This window comes from Stegodyphus dumicola, chromosome 2 (genome assembly GCF_044657685.1).
Source record: "Stegodyphus dumicola isolate Sdum_Otavi_A_Nest chromosome 2, ASM4465768v1".
Classification (NCBI taxonomy): domain Eukaryota; kingdom Metazoa; phylum Arthropoda; class Arachnida; order Araneae; family Eresidae; genus Stegodyphus; species Stegodyphus dumicola.
Window position 1 is genome coordinate 122,444,864 of NC_140769.1, and position 20,129 is coordinate 122,464,992.

The following is a 20,129-nucleotide window of genomic DNA, read 5'->3' on the forward strand; positions in this document are numbered from 1 at the left end:
CGTACAAACCGAATAAAGGACTCTTTTCTCCAAAAAAATTGTAAAGTAGATTGAAAACATGTTCAAAAGGGATTTTATTCGTAACGTTTATATGAACGAAGGTATGTATGTATGTATGTCTGATATAACATCTAGTTGTGCACCTCGCTTTTTTATTAGAATCAGCAATTCCATATATATATATATATATATATGTATGTATATAATATCACCATTTTTTTATTTAATGCGTAATTACTCTAAAAGTTTTCGCTCAATATACCGCTGAAAATAGACCAGTCTAGGCAAAACATAAGAACTTTCGAACCAGTTTTACACAAAGACCCAAAAGAAGTGAAATTCAGTACCAATAAATTTCAAAAGATCTTACAAAATGGAAAATAAGAATTAAAGAAATGGGGAAATAAAACCTAAAAAATATAGAAACCTGAAAACAAAAATGATACCGAAACCAGAAGAAATGAAGAACAAGAGGAATTCGATGAAATCTGATATAACGTTATCAAGAGCAGGATACATCAGACTGAATGACAGTCCTCCTTCTACTAGAAAACCACTGCATTTCTGTATACACATTTAGCTGATGAACTATTTTAAAGTATATAATTATAACAGTTTGGGTCTTTGTGTAAAATTGGTTCTAAATATCTAACTTTTTATCTATAACATATAGATACCCTACATCTTACCAGGTTATATTTTCGCCGTCGTTGGTTTTTGACACATGTTTCCAATTACGGAAAAGTTTTGAATGACGGAAATACTAATGTAACGCAATGTTAGGTTTAAAAAAAATTTATTTTCAACAAATAACGAAATCCAACCTTTAACGCGGTACTTGGTTCCTATACTTATGTTTCGGAAAGTTTTATACTCGTTATCAAAATTTAAGTTATAAGAAGTTTGACACCCGACATTGCTCATTTTTCATGTTTCCTCTTACAAAAGAACCTAATGACTACAGTGGCACCCGAACTAAAGGTGGTGGACAATAATTCATCATCATTAAGACTTGGCGATTGGGTCCCCTAATCCCCGGTGGCCCTTTAAAAGCGGGTACATAAGGTATTTTCTCCCTCTTTCCAGCATGCCTTCTTGGTTCCAGCATGCATCCTCGGCCGTCACCGCCTCGGCCCGGATTCAAGAGATCTAGATACAAGTCTTAGCGAGGTTATTGCTCATTTTTGATGTCTCTTGATTTAAAAGAGCCTAATGACTCTACAAATTTAATACGTCGTACAAGGAAGTCATGTGGCGTCCACATCAGATTTATTAGTCCAAAAAGGCTTTGTTCCTAGAGGACTATTGTTTTCGTTTTGCGATTTTTCGTTGGTTCACCATAAATGTCCGTTTCACTTTTCAAACTGTTGCCACCAAATGTTAGAGTCCTGCATTATATTTGGAGAAGTTAAATAATGAAAAATCTGCATAAATGTATGCATATTTTTTGCATTGTGATAAAATAACGCTACATAGAGCCATCGAATTTTTAATGACGTAATCCTACTGCGAATATGGGTATGTGGAAGCCCAAATTTGAAGTTTGGAATTTGTGTTATTATTGATTTCGTATTTTGTAAACCTTTAACGAATTTTTGAGTAACGAACTTAACGACTTGAAAGCAAGCAATGGCAACAATCTAGGGTGAAAAAAAAAAAAAAAAAAAAAAAAAGAAAGAAAGAAAAAAAAAACTTTTTTTATCTCCAGCGCGCGAGATTGCGTATCGGAAATTCTAAAGATATGCTCAATTTAAAACTATTTTGCGATATTTCTCTTGAACTGAATTTTATGGTTTAAGTGAGAAGAAGTTGATATTTAAAAAATTAAGGTAACACGCAAAATGTAAAAAAAAAAAAACACCCTTTTCGGATTTTCTTTTTATTCTTCGTTTATTTAATCAAGTATAAAACACATTACTTTTATAAAAAAAAATTGACATTATCGTGTTTTTTAAAATTATACATTTATTGCTTAGCAGTACTAATAAATTATACTTTTCATGCTTAGCAACATTTGACTTACTCTAAAAATAATTATTTTATCTATCATGCGCAGCGATTTAGTACATAAAAATGATTAAGCAAAGTATGAGTTTGTGGAAGTTTTATCCTTAAAGACAAACTTTTCTTTTTAGTTCTCTAATTTCTGTCTCATGCTTCAGTCAGTAAATCTGTACTATAATTGCCGTATTTTAAAACTCATTCTTAAAAAAAAAAAAATCATTTTATTTTCCTTTTCTAAAAGAACTGTATTTATCTAGTAGATTTCTTACTAAAATTCTGAAATCTTATTCTTCATTATAAAGAAAATCAACAAATCTTTTCTTTCAAAATCTTCCAGTAAAAACGAAAATCGACTTTCCCAGAGCTTTGGCTTCGTAATCCATATACATTTCTACATTTCGGAAGGTACTTTTCTTCAGGGGGAGGAAGAAAGAGATTTATGTTGAAACAGCATCACATAAAAAACAAACAAAATATAGACGAAACTATCAAGAGCGAGGAAGAACGTATAATAGAATACTCGATTTCGATAAATATCGAATTGTTTCTTCTTTGTATCGATTTTCCTATTCCATGTTTCTTAAAGTTTTTCGTTCTTGTTCAGCTGCCTTTACGTATTAGGTAGAATAATTTGAAACTTTCCTATTTTGTGATTCAATGCTTCTATTAAAGTTCCCTTAACATTATCCAGCAACGAATATCAGGCATTACATTTTTCTCGCCTTTGTTCTTGAAGAATTGAAAAGTGTGAGAAGAAGCTTTTCTTTCTTTCTAGAAATTTCTTTCACTTTAATGTAGCTTTCTATTAAATAGTTCGAGAAGTTTATTTCAGGCCCATTTTAAAGATAATAACATCAGGACCTCAAGACCTAGCGCAAAATATAAAGAAATACTGCAGACTGAAAAAATATAGTAATTCCCCAACGTTACGTGATACGTGGGACCAACGAAAAGTGTATTCGCATAAATGACCTAAAATTACTTTTAAATATTTTATGGTGGTGGTGTGGTGTATTTAATTATGGCAAAGCACACTAGGGCTATCTGCTTAAGGGGAGGGATGTCTTGGTGGAGGACTTTTTAAGGGAAACTGGCTCGTATACACGTTACACATGGGGAAAACCACGAAAACACCCATGCAGCCAGCCCGTTCGCGGGATTCTAACCTCGGACCGAACTACCAGTGTTCAGTGACTTAACCGCTCGGCCGCTGGTGGGCCCTAAATAATTTATGAATTTTGTATCTATGTAAATAATTTTAGTGATATTGTAATATTTTTTGTGTAATGTAACATGAAAGGCTTCAAAGAGACAATGCTTGCCGGAAAAATAAATTTCAAAGGCAGGTCAATTTAACAATGAGTAAATGGCTGTCTTGACAAACTGACGAGCTATCGCCAAGCTGGCATCGGATTTGGCGTCTACGTATTCTCTCTAAGTTTGGCGAACTTTTGCAGACATTTGGGTTCGCTTCCTGGTATTGCGATTTAATGTTATTAATCTCCATAGGAAACTGTAATCGAATCCGGTCCTCATTATGCGTACCAATATTTCCGAGAAGTGGAAGGCCCTAGAGATTTCTGGCTGCTAGAGATAAATGCTCTTTTACTAGAGATTAACGTTCTTATGCTAAATGCACGCGCTCTTGTATTTTTAATTTTTTCCGGCTTATCTTTCTCTTAATATTCGTCCCGCGCTGCACTGCACGGGGAATAAAACAATATAATTTATAATTCTGCTAACATTAGCTATTTAAACACCAAATCCGTGACAATATTACAGTAATAAAATATATATTGTTATGAATTTCGTATTTAGATAAGTACTCGCTAATACACGCCCGCTTTGCTTGGCACACTATCTATTTGAATGTGAACCTAGATTTCTCATATGCACGAAATGTCTAATTTCGAATTGATAATTAATGTATTTTTTAAAAATTTAAAGTTGGAAAATACAGTGCCAGTCAGTGAATCTGTCATATACAGATTTCCACATCACCCATGAGGTACTGTGTATTGCGATGCATCTCATTATTTAACGTGGTGGGATTTTGTATTATTAGTAAAATTGTATTTTTCTGTGTGATGTAGCGCGAGACAAATTTTAAGAGAAAGCTATACCGGAAAAATAACAATACAGGGGCACCTGCATTTAAATCGAGTAATAAGTTATGTTAATAGTTTGTATTGAAATAAACTAAATGTAACTGACCACTGGGTTAGCTGTAACCGTAATTCTACCCATGTATTGCCTTCCGGTAACTTCGAGATGAAGAAAGTACTAGAAATATCTCGCGACCGGTTGAAAACTATTTAAGGCCGAGGAGATAACATCTGCTCTCATTTCTTTAGTTAGCTATTGTTGTTATTGTTACCAGTTCAGCGTAAGATCCGATTAGCTTTCTCTTTATATGCACTTTGCATTTTGCTGTATTTAACGTTTTTAGTGGTTTGAAGTATAAGTACTGATTATACTGCGTGGTACTGTAAATACCTGTACGAATATCTCTGAGGAAACTTTCAGAGTTCTGATATATTTCTTTTGATAAGAATGATTTTCATTTACCTATTATCGGACTTGTGCATTCAATCTGTTACGAACCCGTACGCAGGTAACAATATGTACTGCATAAAAACGGAGATATTTTCATGCAGACCGCTTCATAAAATTTAAGAAACTCGTCTGAGGACTCAATGAAATTCTTAAACGTGTAAAATTTATTCATAGGAAGCTAATAACATTTGATTCTTTGCGTTATAGGTAGAACATATTCCTTATTTTCCCGTATTATTCCTTATCTTTTCAAAATGTGTATCCTTTTTTAATTGACGAGGCATCGTTTGTAAAGCTTGCAGTTTTCAGATAATTTTCTGATGTATCTGGATCTGAATTTTCTAGTGGGTCTGTTTAGTCAGTTGCGATTCGCTCGTGCATCTCTTTAAGCTTTTTGATTCTTCATGAGTTGTTTACTGTCTGAGTGAATCAGCTCTTTGATGTCATGATTGTCACTACTGTCAACATCTTGATCTTAGAGTGAAATTTTTGCGTAATAATAATTCATATTTTAATTTCGTTTGTGATATTAAATCTAATTAAAATTTAAAAATTGCATGTACGATGCTCTGTTAAAAATGATGGAATTACATACGAGAATAAAATAAAAAAAAAGTGCTTTACGTAGAAATTTCTGTTTTTGTCCTTTAAAAATGCATTAAACTTAGCAAAGGAACTGAAGTAATTATGATCATAGTATGTAATATTTTTTTGCGATACGATTTTGTTAATTTCAATTTTTGATACTGAATATAAAGGAAATTTACAAACGATACCATAAAGTAATTATAAAATTATAATGTCAGTTAGAAAAAAGGCTTTTTTCAAACAATATTTTTTATTTTAAAACCTTGCTGTGATTTCAGTACCAGGATAAAATTCTTAGCAAATGTTACAAATTTTTCGAAATATTTTAATTTTAAATTTACTTTATGCATTTTGGTTCCATTTTAAGTTTTTTGAGAAACACGCTCCAGTTTGTGAGATTACATTAGAATTGTGGATTAAAATACAAGTCACTGTATAGTCTAAGAGTTTATAATACGCCTATTTTACACGTATGGAACGTTTCTTAATGCCAATCACAGACAGCAATATTATTTATGGAACGAAGAAAAAACAGTGGGAAGTAAAAATAAAAGGAAATGTTTTCAAATTATTTTACTCGATTTTTTTCTTTTTGTAAAATTACAGCTTTAGTCACATATACTCCTCCCAGTTTTAAAATGAACTGGGATAAAATGGCTTATACGAAATAAACCTTAACAGCACAATTTTGCTATGAAAAGTTTTAAGCAATGTTATTCTCATCAGTAATTCTTATCTTGAAAAATAAGTTATACTTTTCCATTTTTTTGCTTCTTTTCTATGTAAAAACTATTTCAACATATAAAGAATTGATTTCATATAATTACAGAATTCCAAAATAATGAGAATTTAATCTAACATCACGATTAGACGGGGGATTATGTCACTACAGTTCGTGATTTGTGGTTGAAGCGAGTCTGAGAGTCTTGTTTTGTGGTTGAAGCATTTCATATGCATTTTATCTCATATCCAATGCAGAAAGAATCCATTAAGTCGATGTCAAAATTTCGAATATGTAACTAAAAGCACTCTTCGTGTACCAGTCACTTTTATATAGCTACTTTTGTATACTTTTGCACAGCAACCTAATTGTACTTGATTAGATATTCCTTGTTCTGAGTAATTATCGTATTCACAACTAAGTACAAGTACTATTCGCACATTTTAGAGGATTTTGTTTGCTGTAAAAGAAATAACCTTAATATTTTTAACACAACTAAGTTTTTGAAATCATAAATTATCGTCTATTTTTTGACAGTTTTGTTTTCATACAAAATGTCGCTTTTAAAGAAGCAATGTATCGAAGGCTATGTTTGTGTTCTTTCTGAAGAAACTCACTCGTATTTAGTTATTAAAAACGTTTCGAAATACCATAGATTTTTCATATCTTAAGCTACGATACTTAATGTTGTAGACAACAAAGATACGAAACGTCAAAATTTAGCTTCAAGTGGAAAAATTATTCCAAATACATAACCAAGGAAAAACAGAATGTTTGAAATGTAGCAAAAGCAAGATATTTAATGTTCAAAGAAAATTCGACAAGTATAGTTTCAAAATCATTAAAATGCTCGGAGTTAACTGTAAACAAGGGAATTAATGGTGATTTGAATCTTAGAAAGGACAAAAAATCATCATGCGCATCGTTCTTCCTTTACGAAATATCGCAGAAAACAGCACGTATTTCAGAACTTTTTATGGGAAACATTTATGTTTTGTAAATAATAACCATTATAAGAAAATATGTTGCATTCAATGTAGCTTTTGTTAAACACTACGAATACCGATTTAGTTATTCTAGAAACTGAAGCTCATTTAATTTACATTAATGTGAAAAATATATTCAATTGGCCAGGCAGATTACTGAATGATTCAATAATTGTACGAAACAATTGTGAAAGAGAAAATAACCAAACAACATTAGAATGCAATAAAGTCATATTAATAACGTTTATGAAATTTCTTAAAGATTCACAAGATTTAAGAAATAACAAACACATTCCTGAGGATTAAGAAATTACAATTTCATGTTAATAAACAAATTTGCGTGCCAAAGGTAACCTACCTCGTTCATTATTATTATTTACGTGTTCCGCCCTAAGGCACTACACGCAAGGGAGGGATGCCTTCGTGGAGAACTTTCTAAGGGAAAATGGCACGCAGATATTTTATTGGTTTATACTCACACTTAAATTTAATCACGAGAAAGAGATTAAAAAGTTTATTATTTTCTGGAATTTATGCAAAAATTTGGAAATTCTACATTGAAATTAACAAAAACATCAACCATCACTGACAAGAAAATAATGATGCTAAAAACGTATTTTTGGCTTTATTTCATGTATATTAACCATAAACATACAGTTAAGTAGAATAAATGGAAAATATTGATTCACTAATAACATATTGCTAAATATGTTAGTTAACACACAAAAAAGTGCATGTTACCTTGAAGGAAAAATTACATAATTTAAATTCTGCAAGGTTAATCTTTTAGTTTAAATCCTGCATAAAACATGTCTTAGTCTACAACATGCATACAAAACGCTTTATCAAAATTTCAAGTGATTCTATAAGAAACTTTAGAGTTATTATGGTTGCTATGAACATAAAATAATTTATGTTCATTTATCAAAGTATTTATCAAAAATTGCATTTAAAGTTCTAAGATTAATATTACGTGACCTAAATATACAGCTATTCATGCTGCCAAACAAGAAATGAGAAAATTCATAATAAAAATGCTTTGCCAGATTCTCCAGGCTACACTTTAAAAATGTGAAATAAAATTTTAAAAAATTGACATTTTTATCCCAAATCTGCCTTTCGAACGAGGTCAGTTACCTAAGTAAAATTTTAACTGTAAAATATTTGAAATTCAAATTTCCTTAATTTAAATAAAAAATGAATGCATATTGTTCTAAGAACACTGTTTGACATTTATACCTTCAGTGCTTTCAGGAAAACTTCAAAATTCGTATTTATTGGCATTTTCTTTTTCATGTAATATATGGAGTCACGCAATTGAAATATTTTTTTTTTTATTCCTGAATCCATTTTTGTTCTTTAAAACAAAGAAACTCTAACCGCATGTAACCATAAATAACCATTCGATGAATTATCGCATTGGAAAAATATATAATAAAGTTAAAAGAAACAAATAACTATAAAAGGTCAGCACAAAATTAGTAAACTAAATGCACGTAAAATATTTATTTGTGTAAATAAAATTTTAGTGGAGTTTTGTATGTATTTTTTAATCATATTTTTAGAAAGCGTAATGAGTGCTCATGCGCCCACGCTGCAAATGAAAAACTGAAAATAAAAGAAGGAATAAATATTTTTGTTGTAATAAAAGAATATGATTAACTTAAACTATCCTAAATTTAGAAAGTGGAACCGAATACCTTTTTGCTGAGCTAACAGCGTAATTTTGAATGTATTTCAGACGAAATGTTACTGTTAATTTCGTTAAGTATTAAATCACTCCCTGCATAACTCACCGGTCGCGGAATGGAAAGCACCATTGAACACTGATAGTTTCACGCAGGTTCAGAACTGACGAATGGGATGTCGTTTGTGTAATTTTATAGTTTTCCTATGTGTCACATGAATAAGAAAGAATTTCGTTCTGAAAATTGTCTACAGTAACATTCCTATTCTTAGAGGATTTTTCGCATTTTTTCTCCCATTTCGCATTTTCTCATTTTTTCCTTAGCAGGTTAAAAATAATAAAAATTTTTGGGGCTGCAGACGAAAGATGTATATTTATAATAGCATCAGTGATAAAGTACACCCACTCAAAAAGGAGGAGGAGAAGGAAAAAAGAGAGAAAAAAAAAAGGGGGACACTTCTGTATCTCCCGTTCTTCTGGTCCATTGACAAAATTCAACTTAGCGTTTTTCATGCCTCTAAAGCGTGACGTAAGATATACTTTAGTTTTATCTATAGCATTGCGCTAGCACAGTTCTATGTATTTTGACAGAAATTCAGACTTTTTCCGAAATAACATGTAAATTTTTTTCATGTATTGCAACTGTACGCCTGTAATTAAATCAAAATATAAAATTTTGTAAATTGTGTTGAGAAATTTAGAGTGAAATTTGAAAATTTACCATAGCGCACTTTTTTTTCAGTTTACGCCAAGAATAATTCACTTGGCGAAATTCTTAATTTATGGTAACCATGAAATGAAAGGAAATACTGGTTTCAACAACATTGAAAACAGTTTTAGCTGATATCAATTTACTTCTTTAGATAAATACTTTAATTTTCAATGAATTCCACTGAGACATCTTTGGATGCTCCGTTTATGATATGATATAATATTCTATGAAGCAATTTGAATTTTTACAGCCCTTCAGTAAAAATAAATAAATAAATAAATAAATAAAATAAATAAATAAAATTAATTAAAAATAAAATTAAAAAAATTAAATTAAAAACTTACTTTTGTATTCACCCGCGATGTTATTTCATCCGTTTCTTCGTTAACGTAGATCCTTTTTCTGTAATTCTTGACACCATTGCAATTGAGAGAAAAATATAAATGAACACCCAGGTACTTCGCCTTGAACATGCAACTTTATTCAAGCAGATTTTTCGAAAAATGCTGATCTTTCTTCTAATGTCTTTCAGAAGTATTTATTTTTAACAGTTACACTAGAACAGGGCTTCTTAAACGTTTTTCAATAGTCACCCCTTTTTATCACTAAGATTTTTTTCGCGACCCCAGGACCCCATAATATTTACGGAAATTATGTGAGACCCCGTAAGCATTGCGCAAATCCGACGCACGCGTGAGTAAAACTGTCAATGTTTTTACTTGTACTGTGATATACTACAGAAGTTATACATCAGTTTAGGTCAACTTTAATTTCTTACTTTAAGTAAATAAGTAACAGACCAAAAATAAGTAACAGACGAAATGACAGCGTCACGTGCAAATCAAGTAAAATGAATGTTTATATTATAAAAAGAATGCTTCGAAACGTTTTCGTTTTTTCCTTGTCTGTATTGTCTTGCCTTTATCTATTTTCAGATACAATGTGTAAAAATATTTGGTAATTGTAAAATTATTATAATAAGCTAAAGAAATATCAAAACTGCTAACATTTTTGGCGACCCCGTGTTGCATATCCGTCGACCCCCATGGGGGTCACGACCTACAATTTAAGAAATTCTGCACTAGAATATTCAGTGTTTTCGACAGTTTTACTCCCATAAATTTTATGTGCTTGTCAAATTCTCTTAAAATTTCAATTGTACCTTTTTGAGGTAGATCGCTTCTCATTTTTTTATGAATTTAAATAAAGCTTAGGGGACAAACAGTTCAGTTCTAAGTTCACTGAATGATAGAAGTTTCTCCCAAGTCCAAAGATAGAAGCATCTTCCAAACTTTTCTGGTCAACAGAATTCAGAGTTTATACTATCCCACCCAATTTTCTAATTTTAAAATCGGGTGTAAATATTCTAAACCTTATAATTCTGACAATTTTAGGACAAATAATTGCATATTAAAGAGCATTCGTTTTAATTTATCTATAATAGTACGAGGAAAAGCTGGCTATTTGAAAAATTCTTTGTGCGAGGGTAAATATAAAAATTTAGTATTTCATACGTTTTCACCAAAAGATAGTGTTACTGATTTGGTATTTAAATAGCTAATGTTAATTGAATTACAAATTAAATTGTTTTAGTCCCCGTGCAGTGCTGCGCGTGATGAATGCTGAAGGAAAAACTTTGTTGGAAAATTAAAAATACAAGAGCGCGTGCATTTAACATTTAATAAATAAAAATATCTTTTTGATTTCGAGAAAGTGCTAGAAAATTATCGTGCATTTTAAAAGCTTACATAAGCGGCATGAAAACCTCTCAGTTCGTTGTTATTTTAGTCAGTTTGTTGTTGTTTTAAGAGTTTGTTTAGAAAACTGCTCTTCTCGACTGTAGCTAATTCGCGGATTATCTTTCTCTAGCTGTTTTCAATTAAGTTCTCTTGAACGTTTGAGTAGTTAAAAGATAACTACTGTGACATATTGTAATACTCAACCAATATCTGAGGAAAATTAAGCATTTTTGTTCTGATAATAATAAATTTTGTTCATTTTTCATCGGACCTGTGCATTCAATTCAAACGAACCCGTGCGCACGCAACAATATGAATAAAAGTGTCACCTTCTTAAAGCTTAATTTATTTTGTTATAAAGCTTAAATTATCGTTTTAATTAATCGACTACTTTTAATATTCTATTATAAAAATTTTCTCTGTTTAAAAGAGTTCGATTTAATCTTATAGCGAACGTGAAAATTTACTTTAACAAACATAAAAATGAAATATATATATATATATATATTAAATATTTTATTTATTACTTATAAATTATAGTTAAAAGAATTGCTTTCCATGTATTATTAACAAATGTTAATTATCCATCACTAATAAAACAGAGGGAAAATTTCCATGTGATTCATGGGAGCGAATTACCGAATCAAGTAAGTGTAGTTAACAAATATATTATTAAATCTATACCATATTCAATTAAAATTGAGAAGCTAAAAGTTTGAGAATTATTTTTTTAAACTACTTGCAAATTTCTAAGAAATTAATTTCAAATGTAAGAGGAAAACATGGAAAAATAGCATCTAAATATGTAATGTTTCGCTGCGTCATTTCAGAAAATGTCGAATTTTGTATCAAAATACCTAAGTTATAATAACACTATGCAATTTGTCTTAAAGGGTCGTTGCCAAACTTAGCATGCTGGTCTGTCAAACTATCATAAAGAAGATTTACTCATTAACTTTTGCTAACGAACGGCGGAGGAGAAGATGCAAAAGAGGTGTTGCTGTGTCTTTTATTAAGGAAGATGATTAAATCACAGAAATGTTCAAAATTCCTTCGATTCGTCGCAATACATGCTTCACAACGTCGATGCATAGATACATGGACTCGTTCAAGATGAGCAGCTGTGTCACGGACACTTGTTGCCACTTCCTCGATCCTGGCGGCGAAATCCACATACGATATTCCTGTCGTCTCGTATACTATACAATTCCTGTATCCCCACAGAAAGAAATCCAGGAAGTCACGTCGGGAAATCATGGTGGCCATGCGACTGGTCCTCTTCTGTCAATCTTACACTTAGGATTTGTACTATCAAGGTATTCCCACGCAGTGCTGTAAAAATGTGCAATCGTACGGAAATAGTTGGGAATTACTCATTTTCCATTTTTATTACATTTTATTATTACACTCATGTCCATAAATTAAGGATAATTCGGAGTTACGCGGAAATCGAATTCTAAAATAAATATATCACCTGTAAAATAACTACACACATCTTCAAGAATCATACGCAAATTTCAGGAAGTAACCAGATGACACCGATGGTACGTCACAATGACGAGAGTGTAAGAGAGTGATATATAAGGAATACAGGCAAAGAAGTAAAATTGTTCGCAGGCGCTTTATAAGCATTTCAGTGCAATAACCGAATAATTATGACACAAAGGACGATTTGGATGATTTTTTACGTAGTAGAATTATCCGTCTGGAATGTGGGCGTACCCAACTGGAAGTATCAGACGAACTTGGAATTGCCCAGAGTGTCATCTCCAGGCTTTGGAAACGATTCCAAGATGATGGTAATGTGAGTAGATGTTACAGCACAGGTCGCCTCAGGGTTACAACGCCGAATGAGGACCGTTATTTGGCAGTTACTGCCAAAAGAAACAGGCGGAGCACAGCCTCAGAGCTGTCTCGTCAGCTCTCTTCAGCCACTGGTACGACAATTTCAAGGCAGACCGTGTACAGACGCTTAGGACAGATTGGTCTATATGCTCGGTTACCACCAAAAATCATCATTGAACGACACCGTTACGGTTGTGCAGGAGTGCTCGCTTGGGGTGGAATTATTCTGGGTTCCACAACTGACCTGCGTGTTCAAAGTGGAACCATGACAAGCCTAATCTATCGGGACGTCATTCTGGAATAACATGTACGTTTTTTTGGGGCGCCATAGGAACACAATTTGTGTTTATGGATGACAACGGCCGTCCTCACCGTGCAAACATCGTAAGCGAATGCCTTCAATCGGAGAATATCACCCGTATGGACTGGCCAGCATTCTCACCGGACTTGAATCCAGTAGAGTACGTGTGGGGCATGCTTGGCCGACGAGTTGCAGCCCGTCAACCTCCTCCTACATGCCTACCGGAACTTCGGAGAGCATTGCTTTTTGAGTGGTGTAATATCCCCCAAGATCAGATCGATAATTTGATACTCAGCATGTCTAGGCGTTGTGCGGACTGTATTGCATCGTCTGGGAGACATACAATGTATTACCAATCATACCAACCATGTAATATTGGTTTTTTGTAAATAGTTTTTTTTTTTTTTTTTTTTTTTTTTTTTCAATTTGCTCCAGGGAGAAAAAATCGCTAATTTTTTAATAATATCAAACATATAGCATCTTTTCTTGCTCTTTACCTTTTGTTTAATAAATAAGCTTTACAAATAAGTCAAATTTGTTTTGCTTCTAACTCTTCATTTGCCTGATTTTGCATTATCCTTAATTTACGGACATGAGTGTAGATGCATTTAAGTATTAGATAAAAGTGCCTAATTACTTTCGTAAATACTGTTAAGAACATTTCCTGATTCTATTTCGCCTTACAAATATTTTATGATTTATAATCCCAAAAGAATACCGTTGAGTTGAATGAAATTTCGCTTTACAGTAAATAATTAGAACGAAAGAATGTTTCCCTTAAAATTCATTCTTACAAAAAATAGGCAGACAGTTAAATATTTAAAATCGATCGAAAATGTTTTTTTGTAAACAACAAAGATTTAATAGAAAGTCAATGGAAATAAATATATTCTATCTTAAGGTTTTAAGTACGCTTATGTTCGAATTTAATTTCTTTTAAAATACATTATTATTTGCATATTTACTTTCGTTAACTTACGATGTAAGCTTTATTTAGTTACCTTTAGATATTTAAATGTTTAGAAAGCATTTTTCTTGGAAATAACAAAGATTTAATAAAAGTCAATATAAATAATTTCTTATCTAAAGGTTTCAAGTACATTTATGTTTGAATATATTTTTTTTTAAAAAATGCATTATTATTTACATATTTACTTTCTTTAAATTACGAAACAAGCATTATTTAGTTAGCTTTTAAATACACTATGTAATAAATGATTGTTTGCATTTTCTATGTGGTATTTACTGCTGCTAAGTAAATATATTTCATTACTGCTGTTAAGTAAATATATTTAATTACTTTCCTTTATATCTATACATATTAATTTATTTCGATTTTAAATTAAATGGTCTCTTTCATAAGTCTAAACGTTTAGCATGTTTTTTATGATGTTAACGAAATTAGTCTAAGTACTTTAATGCAAAATTTTGGTTTCGTACAGACAGTCAGCCGACTTACAGCTATGTGAACACCACGTGACTTCCTGGTTACGGCTCATTAAATTATTCCATATTTTTGATCGCACATCGTTTAAACTTATTTTATCTAAATTAATTAACCGATCTCTAAAGGCAAGTTGAAAATGACATAAAAAATTGCAAATTTTGGAATAAAATATCCCGGTCAATTTTTGTCGTACGGAAGTCAAACTTCTCCTTTTTTCATAACGAATATAAACACTCCCAAACATAGGTAAGTATAGGAACCGGGAAACCATGTTAAAAGTTGGATTTCGTTACTTGTAAAAAAAAAATTAAGTTTGACTTTGCCTAAAAATGAATATTTTCGTTATTTAAAACAGTCTGTAATTGGAACGATATGACTACGATCAACAATACGAAAATAAAGGATGGGTAAGAAATCTTAAGCCGAGTAACGGCCAATGAATGCCAAGTATATTATATAGTATATAATTCAAAATCTCAAAACTCAAAACAGAAATAAAAATGCTGCTTAAATATTTGTAGGCCAAACCACCGTGAAACAAGTTAAATTAGTAAAACACAAATTAAATGAAAGAAAAGAAAAGGGAGAAAATCTGAAAGCTTTTCAGATTTACATTGCGCTCAAAGGGACATTTTTTAACCTTTTGTGTATTACCTTTATATATTAAATGCTCTTTGTACTTAAACCATGAAATTCTATTCAACAACAATGTCGCAAAATAATTTTACAATGAGCATATCGTTATAATTTCTGATACATAGTCTCGCACGCTGGAGATCAAAATGTTTTTTTTTTTTTTTTTTTTTTTTTTTTTTTTTCCCGTGCAGTGTTGCCATTCCTCACTTTGAAATCATTAATTTTGTTAATCAGTAATTCGTTAAGTGTTACAAAACATAAAATCGATAATAAAATAAATTTCAGATTCCAAATTAGGGCATCCAGATGCGTACAGTCATCACGAATAAAATCCACTTTTAATCCATTTTGCAATCGGTTTTCTAAAATGAGTTCTTTATTCTGTCCGTACATATAGATATCACTCAAGAAAAAATCTTTCAAATGGATACGGGGTGTTCAAAATAGATATTTCTGTTGAAATATGATACATGTGAATTTTTGGCGGTAACAGTACTTTGTACTAGAATTAAAAATCTTTCGCTCTGTTTTTATGCAGTAAGCAAAATGGTGAAAAACATCTTGTATACCAAATGTAGTAAAAACTTAGGTATTCTCAAAATGTAAGATTACAACGCTTTGCTGATGCATGTTTCGTGTTACTTAATTAAATTCGATGAATATGTATGAAATGTGTTTTGGTTTAATATATATGATCTTTTTTTGTAGACGTCACACATGCCACAGTCATTCATCTACGTTAATATGGTAGCTTCATAACATTATAAATCCCAATTTCTTTCACCTTCCTTCATTATCTTATTTTAATTCACGAAAAAATAAGAAGCTTTTAAATAAATTTATATTTAACTTAAATTTTAAAATTCTGCAAGAAAGAACATGTAATTTTAATAATTGCGGCGCCAGATAATTGTGGGCAAAATGACTGGAATTTCACTGTATATGATATGTTTAATTTTATTCATAACAATCAAATATTTTACTACTAAATGGAGAGGTTTCATTACAATTATGGGTTTATCTTCGTGTAAGTGAGTACTCTAAAACACGCATCATACGAATGATACATTCTTAAATACGTTCGCAAAAGAATGTTAGAAAAATTTGAATGCTCATTCTACAATATACTTCCATTTAGAAACTGGCAGTAATACCTGCCAAGTAATGAATGAAACAGGAATTGTATAGATGTGTTAAATTTATGGAAATCAGAAAACATGGAAACTGAAGCCTTGCCGGGATTTAAACCATGGATCTTCCGCTCGTTAGCTGGGGTGATATCATTTTAACGTGACTGTACACATAGAGAAATGTGATACTTCCTTACATTCTCTCCCTGTTACAGAGCAATCATCTTAAATGAGTTACAAATCTAAGTCGTGACAAATTTATATAATGAAGAATTTGTAGCCATCCACTTTATTTTAGAGAATTTATTTCGCAGCCAGAAAGTGTCATAAGTTAACTGTGCTCTTGCCTAAATTCAAGTTACTGATTTTCCATTTGCTAGTTAGACGTGTTAAGCATTTATTTCCGGCGCACGCTAAGGAAGGAATGCAAAAGCACCTTACAAAGACAACTAGGAAAAATATTTTTTTAAAAATAATTTCCAGCATCATATTTATTTTGATTATTTCAATGTGGATATTTATGTATTTAAATATGGACATTAGTATACGTATGCATCTTATGAGGCACAATAAAATTTTAAAATGCAGATGAGTGATTCAATATTAAAAAACGTTTTAAATGTGCATTTCAAAATTAATTTGGTGATCAGGACTAAACATAATCTGCTGAAGAGGCCAACAAAAGTGGGACTGATTAAATAACATTATTGTAGTTTGGTAAAATGATTACCTGCAGCGTGTTACTTTTATTTTTTACAGCAATATGTAAAAGCTCATCAGCCTTGTAAATTTACTTTACTAGATCAGCTTATCAAATAAGTCCATAAATTAAATGCCTAGCAATTAATTACACATGCATAATTAATTACGTGCAATTTGTTTTTTTTTTTTTTTTTTTTTTTCACGTGGAGCTAAAGTGCTTCCTTCTTTAGAACTTTTCATTCTATCGTTTTACCCTTTTAAATAGCTTGACATATCCGGCATCTTTCAGGCTGCCTGGATCAAAGTGGAAACAAAAGCTATCCTCACAATCCATCACCACATCATCACCCGGAACTACCGGATATCCTTAAGCCATAGCGACAATCGGAACTTCGTCCTCCACATCCGCAACGTCCAGAAGAGTGACAGGGGAGGATATATGTGCCAAATCAACACCGTGCCCATGAAGAGCCAGATTGGCTTTGTGGATGTCTTGGGTAAGTTGGCTTCGATCTTTGGTAAAATCCGTGGATTAGCGTTCATCCTAAAGGGACACTTACTCTCTTATCGCCTTTATGCTTTGTTCTTTTGTTAAATCAACAATGGGTAACAGCTTACCATGAAGTGCACCAAGCAACCGGTAATCGTAAGATCACAGTATTTGCAACTGATAAGATATAAATAACAGGTAATACTGGGTTTTCACCGCTCTTTGGATATGAAATAATTTTAAGTTAAATCAAATATAAAATACTCAAACTGCAGCCATCGGTAGAATCTTTTGCAGTTTATTTGCATGATAAATATTTCCACATGTATATTAACGTAGGCAATGCAACTGACACTGGTTCCTTAGTTACTAACATAAATCACCATGAACATGTTTAATGTTTTAGTTTATTACTGGAAATTTTAGATCATAAAATTGGTTTTAAATTTAAAAAAATAAAATCTGAAATGTCAAAGATTTTAAATTACGTCCAAAGGGGCGTTTATTAAAACATTTTTGTGTGCTAACTTTATTTAATAGATATCACGTTCTTCGCACTTAAACCATAAAATTCAGCTCAAGAGTAATATCGCAAAATAATTTGAAATTGAGCATATCTTTAGAATTTCCGATACGCAATCTCGCGCGCTGGAGAATAAAAAAAAAAAAAAAAAAAAAAAAAAAAAAAAATCTGAAATGTTTTAGATTTTAAATTACGTCCAAAGGGGCGTTTTTTAACATTTTGTGTCTTACCTTTCTTTATTAAATATCATGTTCCTCGCACTTAAACCATAAGATCCAGTGCAACAGCAATATCGCAAAATAGTTTTAAAACGAGCATATCTTTAGAATTTCCGATACAGAGACTCACGCGCTGGAGATAAAAATGTTTTTTCTGCACAACGTTGCCATTGCTCGCTTTGAAATCCTTGAGTTTGTTAATCAAAAATTCGTCAAAGTTTAAAAAAAAAGGAAATCGATCATAAAACAAATTTCAAATTTCAAATTTGGTCTTCCACATGCTCATATTCGTTGGAGGATTACGTTATTCAAAATTCGATGACTCTATGTACCGTTGTTTTATCACAATACGAGAAATATACATACATTTATGCAGATTTTTCATTATTTAATTTCTTCAGATATAATGCAGGACTCTAACATTTTGTGGCAACAGTTTGAAAAGTGAACCGACATTTATGAGTCCGACGCAAAATTCCAAAACGAAACTAATAGTCCTTCGGGATTCAAATTCCTTTGGACTAAAAAAAAAAAAAAATTCACCGTAGGTTGTTGCCATTGCTTGCTTTCAAGTCGTTGAGTTCGTTACTCAAAAATTCATTAAAGTTTTACAAAGTATGAAATCGATAATAAAATAAATTCAAAATTTCAAATTTGGACTTCTAGATGTTCATATTCGTAGTACGATTACGTCATTCAAAATTGGATGGCTCTATGTACCGTTGTTTTATCATAATGCGAGAAACACACATACATTTATGCAGATTCTTCATTATTTATTTTCTTTAAATAGAATACAGGGCGATAATATTTGGTGGCAACAGTTGGAAAAGTAAAACGGACATTTAGATAGAAAAGTGAAACGGACATCATAGACAAAGCCCCTTTGGACTAATAATTATTCCAAAGGAGAGTACTCTCAGTAGCTTCGTTTGCCTTGTTCTTTATTTTACCAATAAAGTATAAAAATAAAGCATTTTTTGCTTTAGAAATAATGTGTTACTCGGAGAAACTACAATCTAGTAATATTTATTTCCCGATTGGCACATTATTCATAAATGTTTTTTCTCAAATTTCCATATACAGTGAGAAGAAACAGGACAGCTTTTCAGCATCGTAAGCAAATTCCACTTTTAATTAGTAGAGATATTTTATTTTCAGTTGGCAATCGTTGCTCAAATGCGATGCCTTGGATACTTTGATACACAACTATCAACTGCTTTTGCAGTACTTCCCTGTAAAATGATAAGTCCACAATGGGCATGGTGATCCACCGAAGAGATATAATTTAGTTTCAAGGCCAAATTGTTCTCTAGTCTGTATGAAAGATGTCACGGGGTGGAGGGGTTTCCACCCCTTGATGTCCTACCAGTTGGTATGGAATTAAATGCGTTTGGAAGAGTTGGTGGGTTATGAAAATTCAACTCCATCTTTTTTTCTTTAGTTACGAACTCTTTGTATAAACATCCAATATGATCTTTAATATATACTCGTCTCCTGAATTCTTATTAAATTCAAATATTTCATCACTCGGTAATGCTTTTAAGATTACAGGAAATAATAATACGCTAAAAGTTATTGATTATATACGTAATGACTCTGAACATCCAATACTAATTTCTATTTTATCAAACAATTTTCGAAAAATTTACTACGTCGTTGCTGGTACTGAAGATTAGTTTCCATACCAGTTCAAGCTGAAATGAGCTTTAAAATAGTTGCATTTGCTAATATCGCCAAACGATTTCGTATTCTGTACCAATGTTTCGAATAAGTTCCAGAATGTAGACCAGTCACTTATCTTTCCATAAAATTTTGAGTTTAAAAGAGTTTTTGACTTTTTT

The 20,129-nt window shown here is 31.6% G+C and overlaps 1 protein-coding gene across 2 annotated transcripts in view; it reads left to right on the forward strand.

The window, feature by feature from the left end:
• The window catches only part of LOC118181399 (lachesin-like), a 1,014,793-nt gene that overhangs the window by 751,844 nt on the left and 242,820 nt on the right, over positions 1-20,129 (forward strand). For both annotated transcript variants that reach the window (XM_085811099.1, XM_085811100.1), the window contains exon 5: positions 17,344-17,551. In XM_085811099.1, coding sequence (XP_085667225.1) covers positions 17,344-17,551 — 208 coding nt within the window. The remainder of the gene's footprint in view (positions 1-17,343; positions 17,552-20,129) is intronic.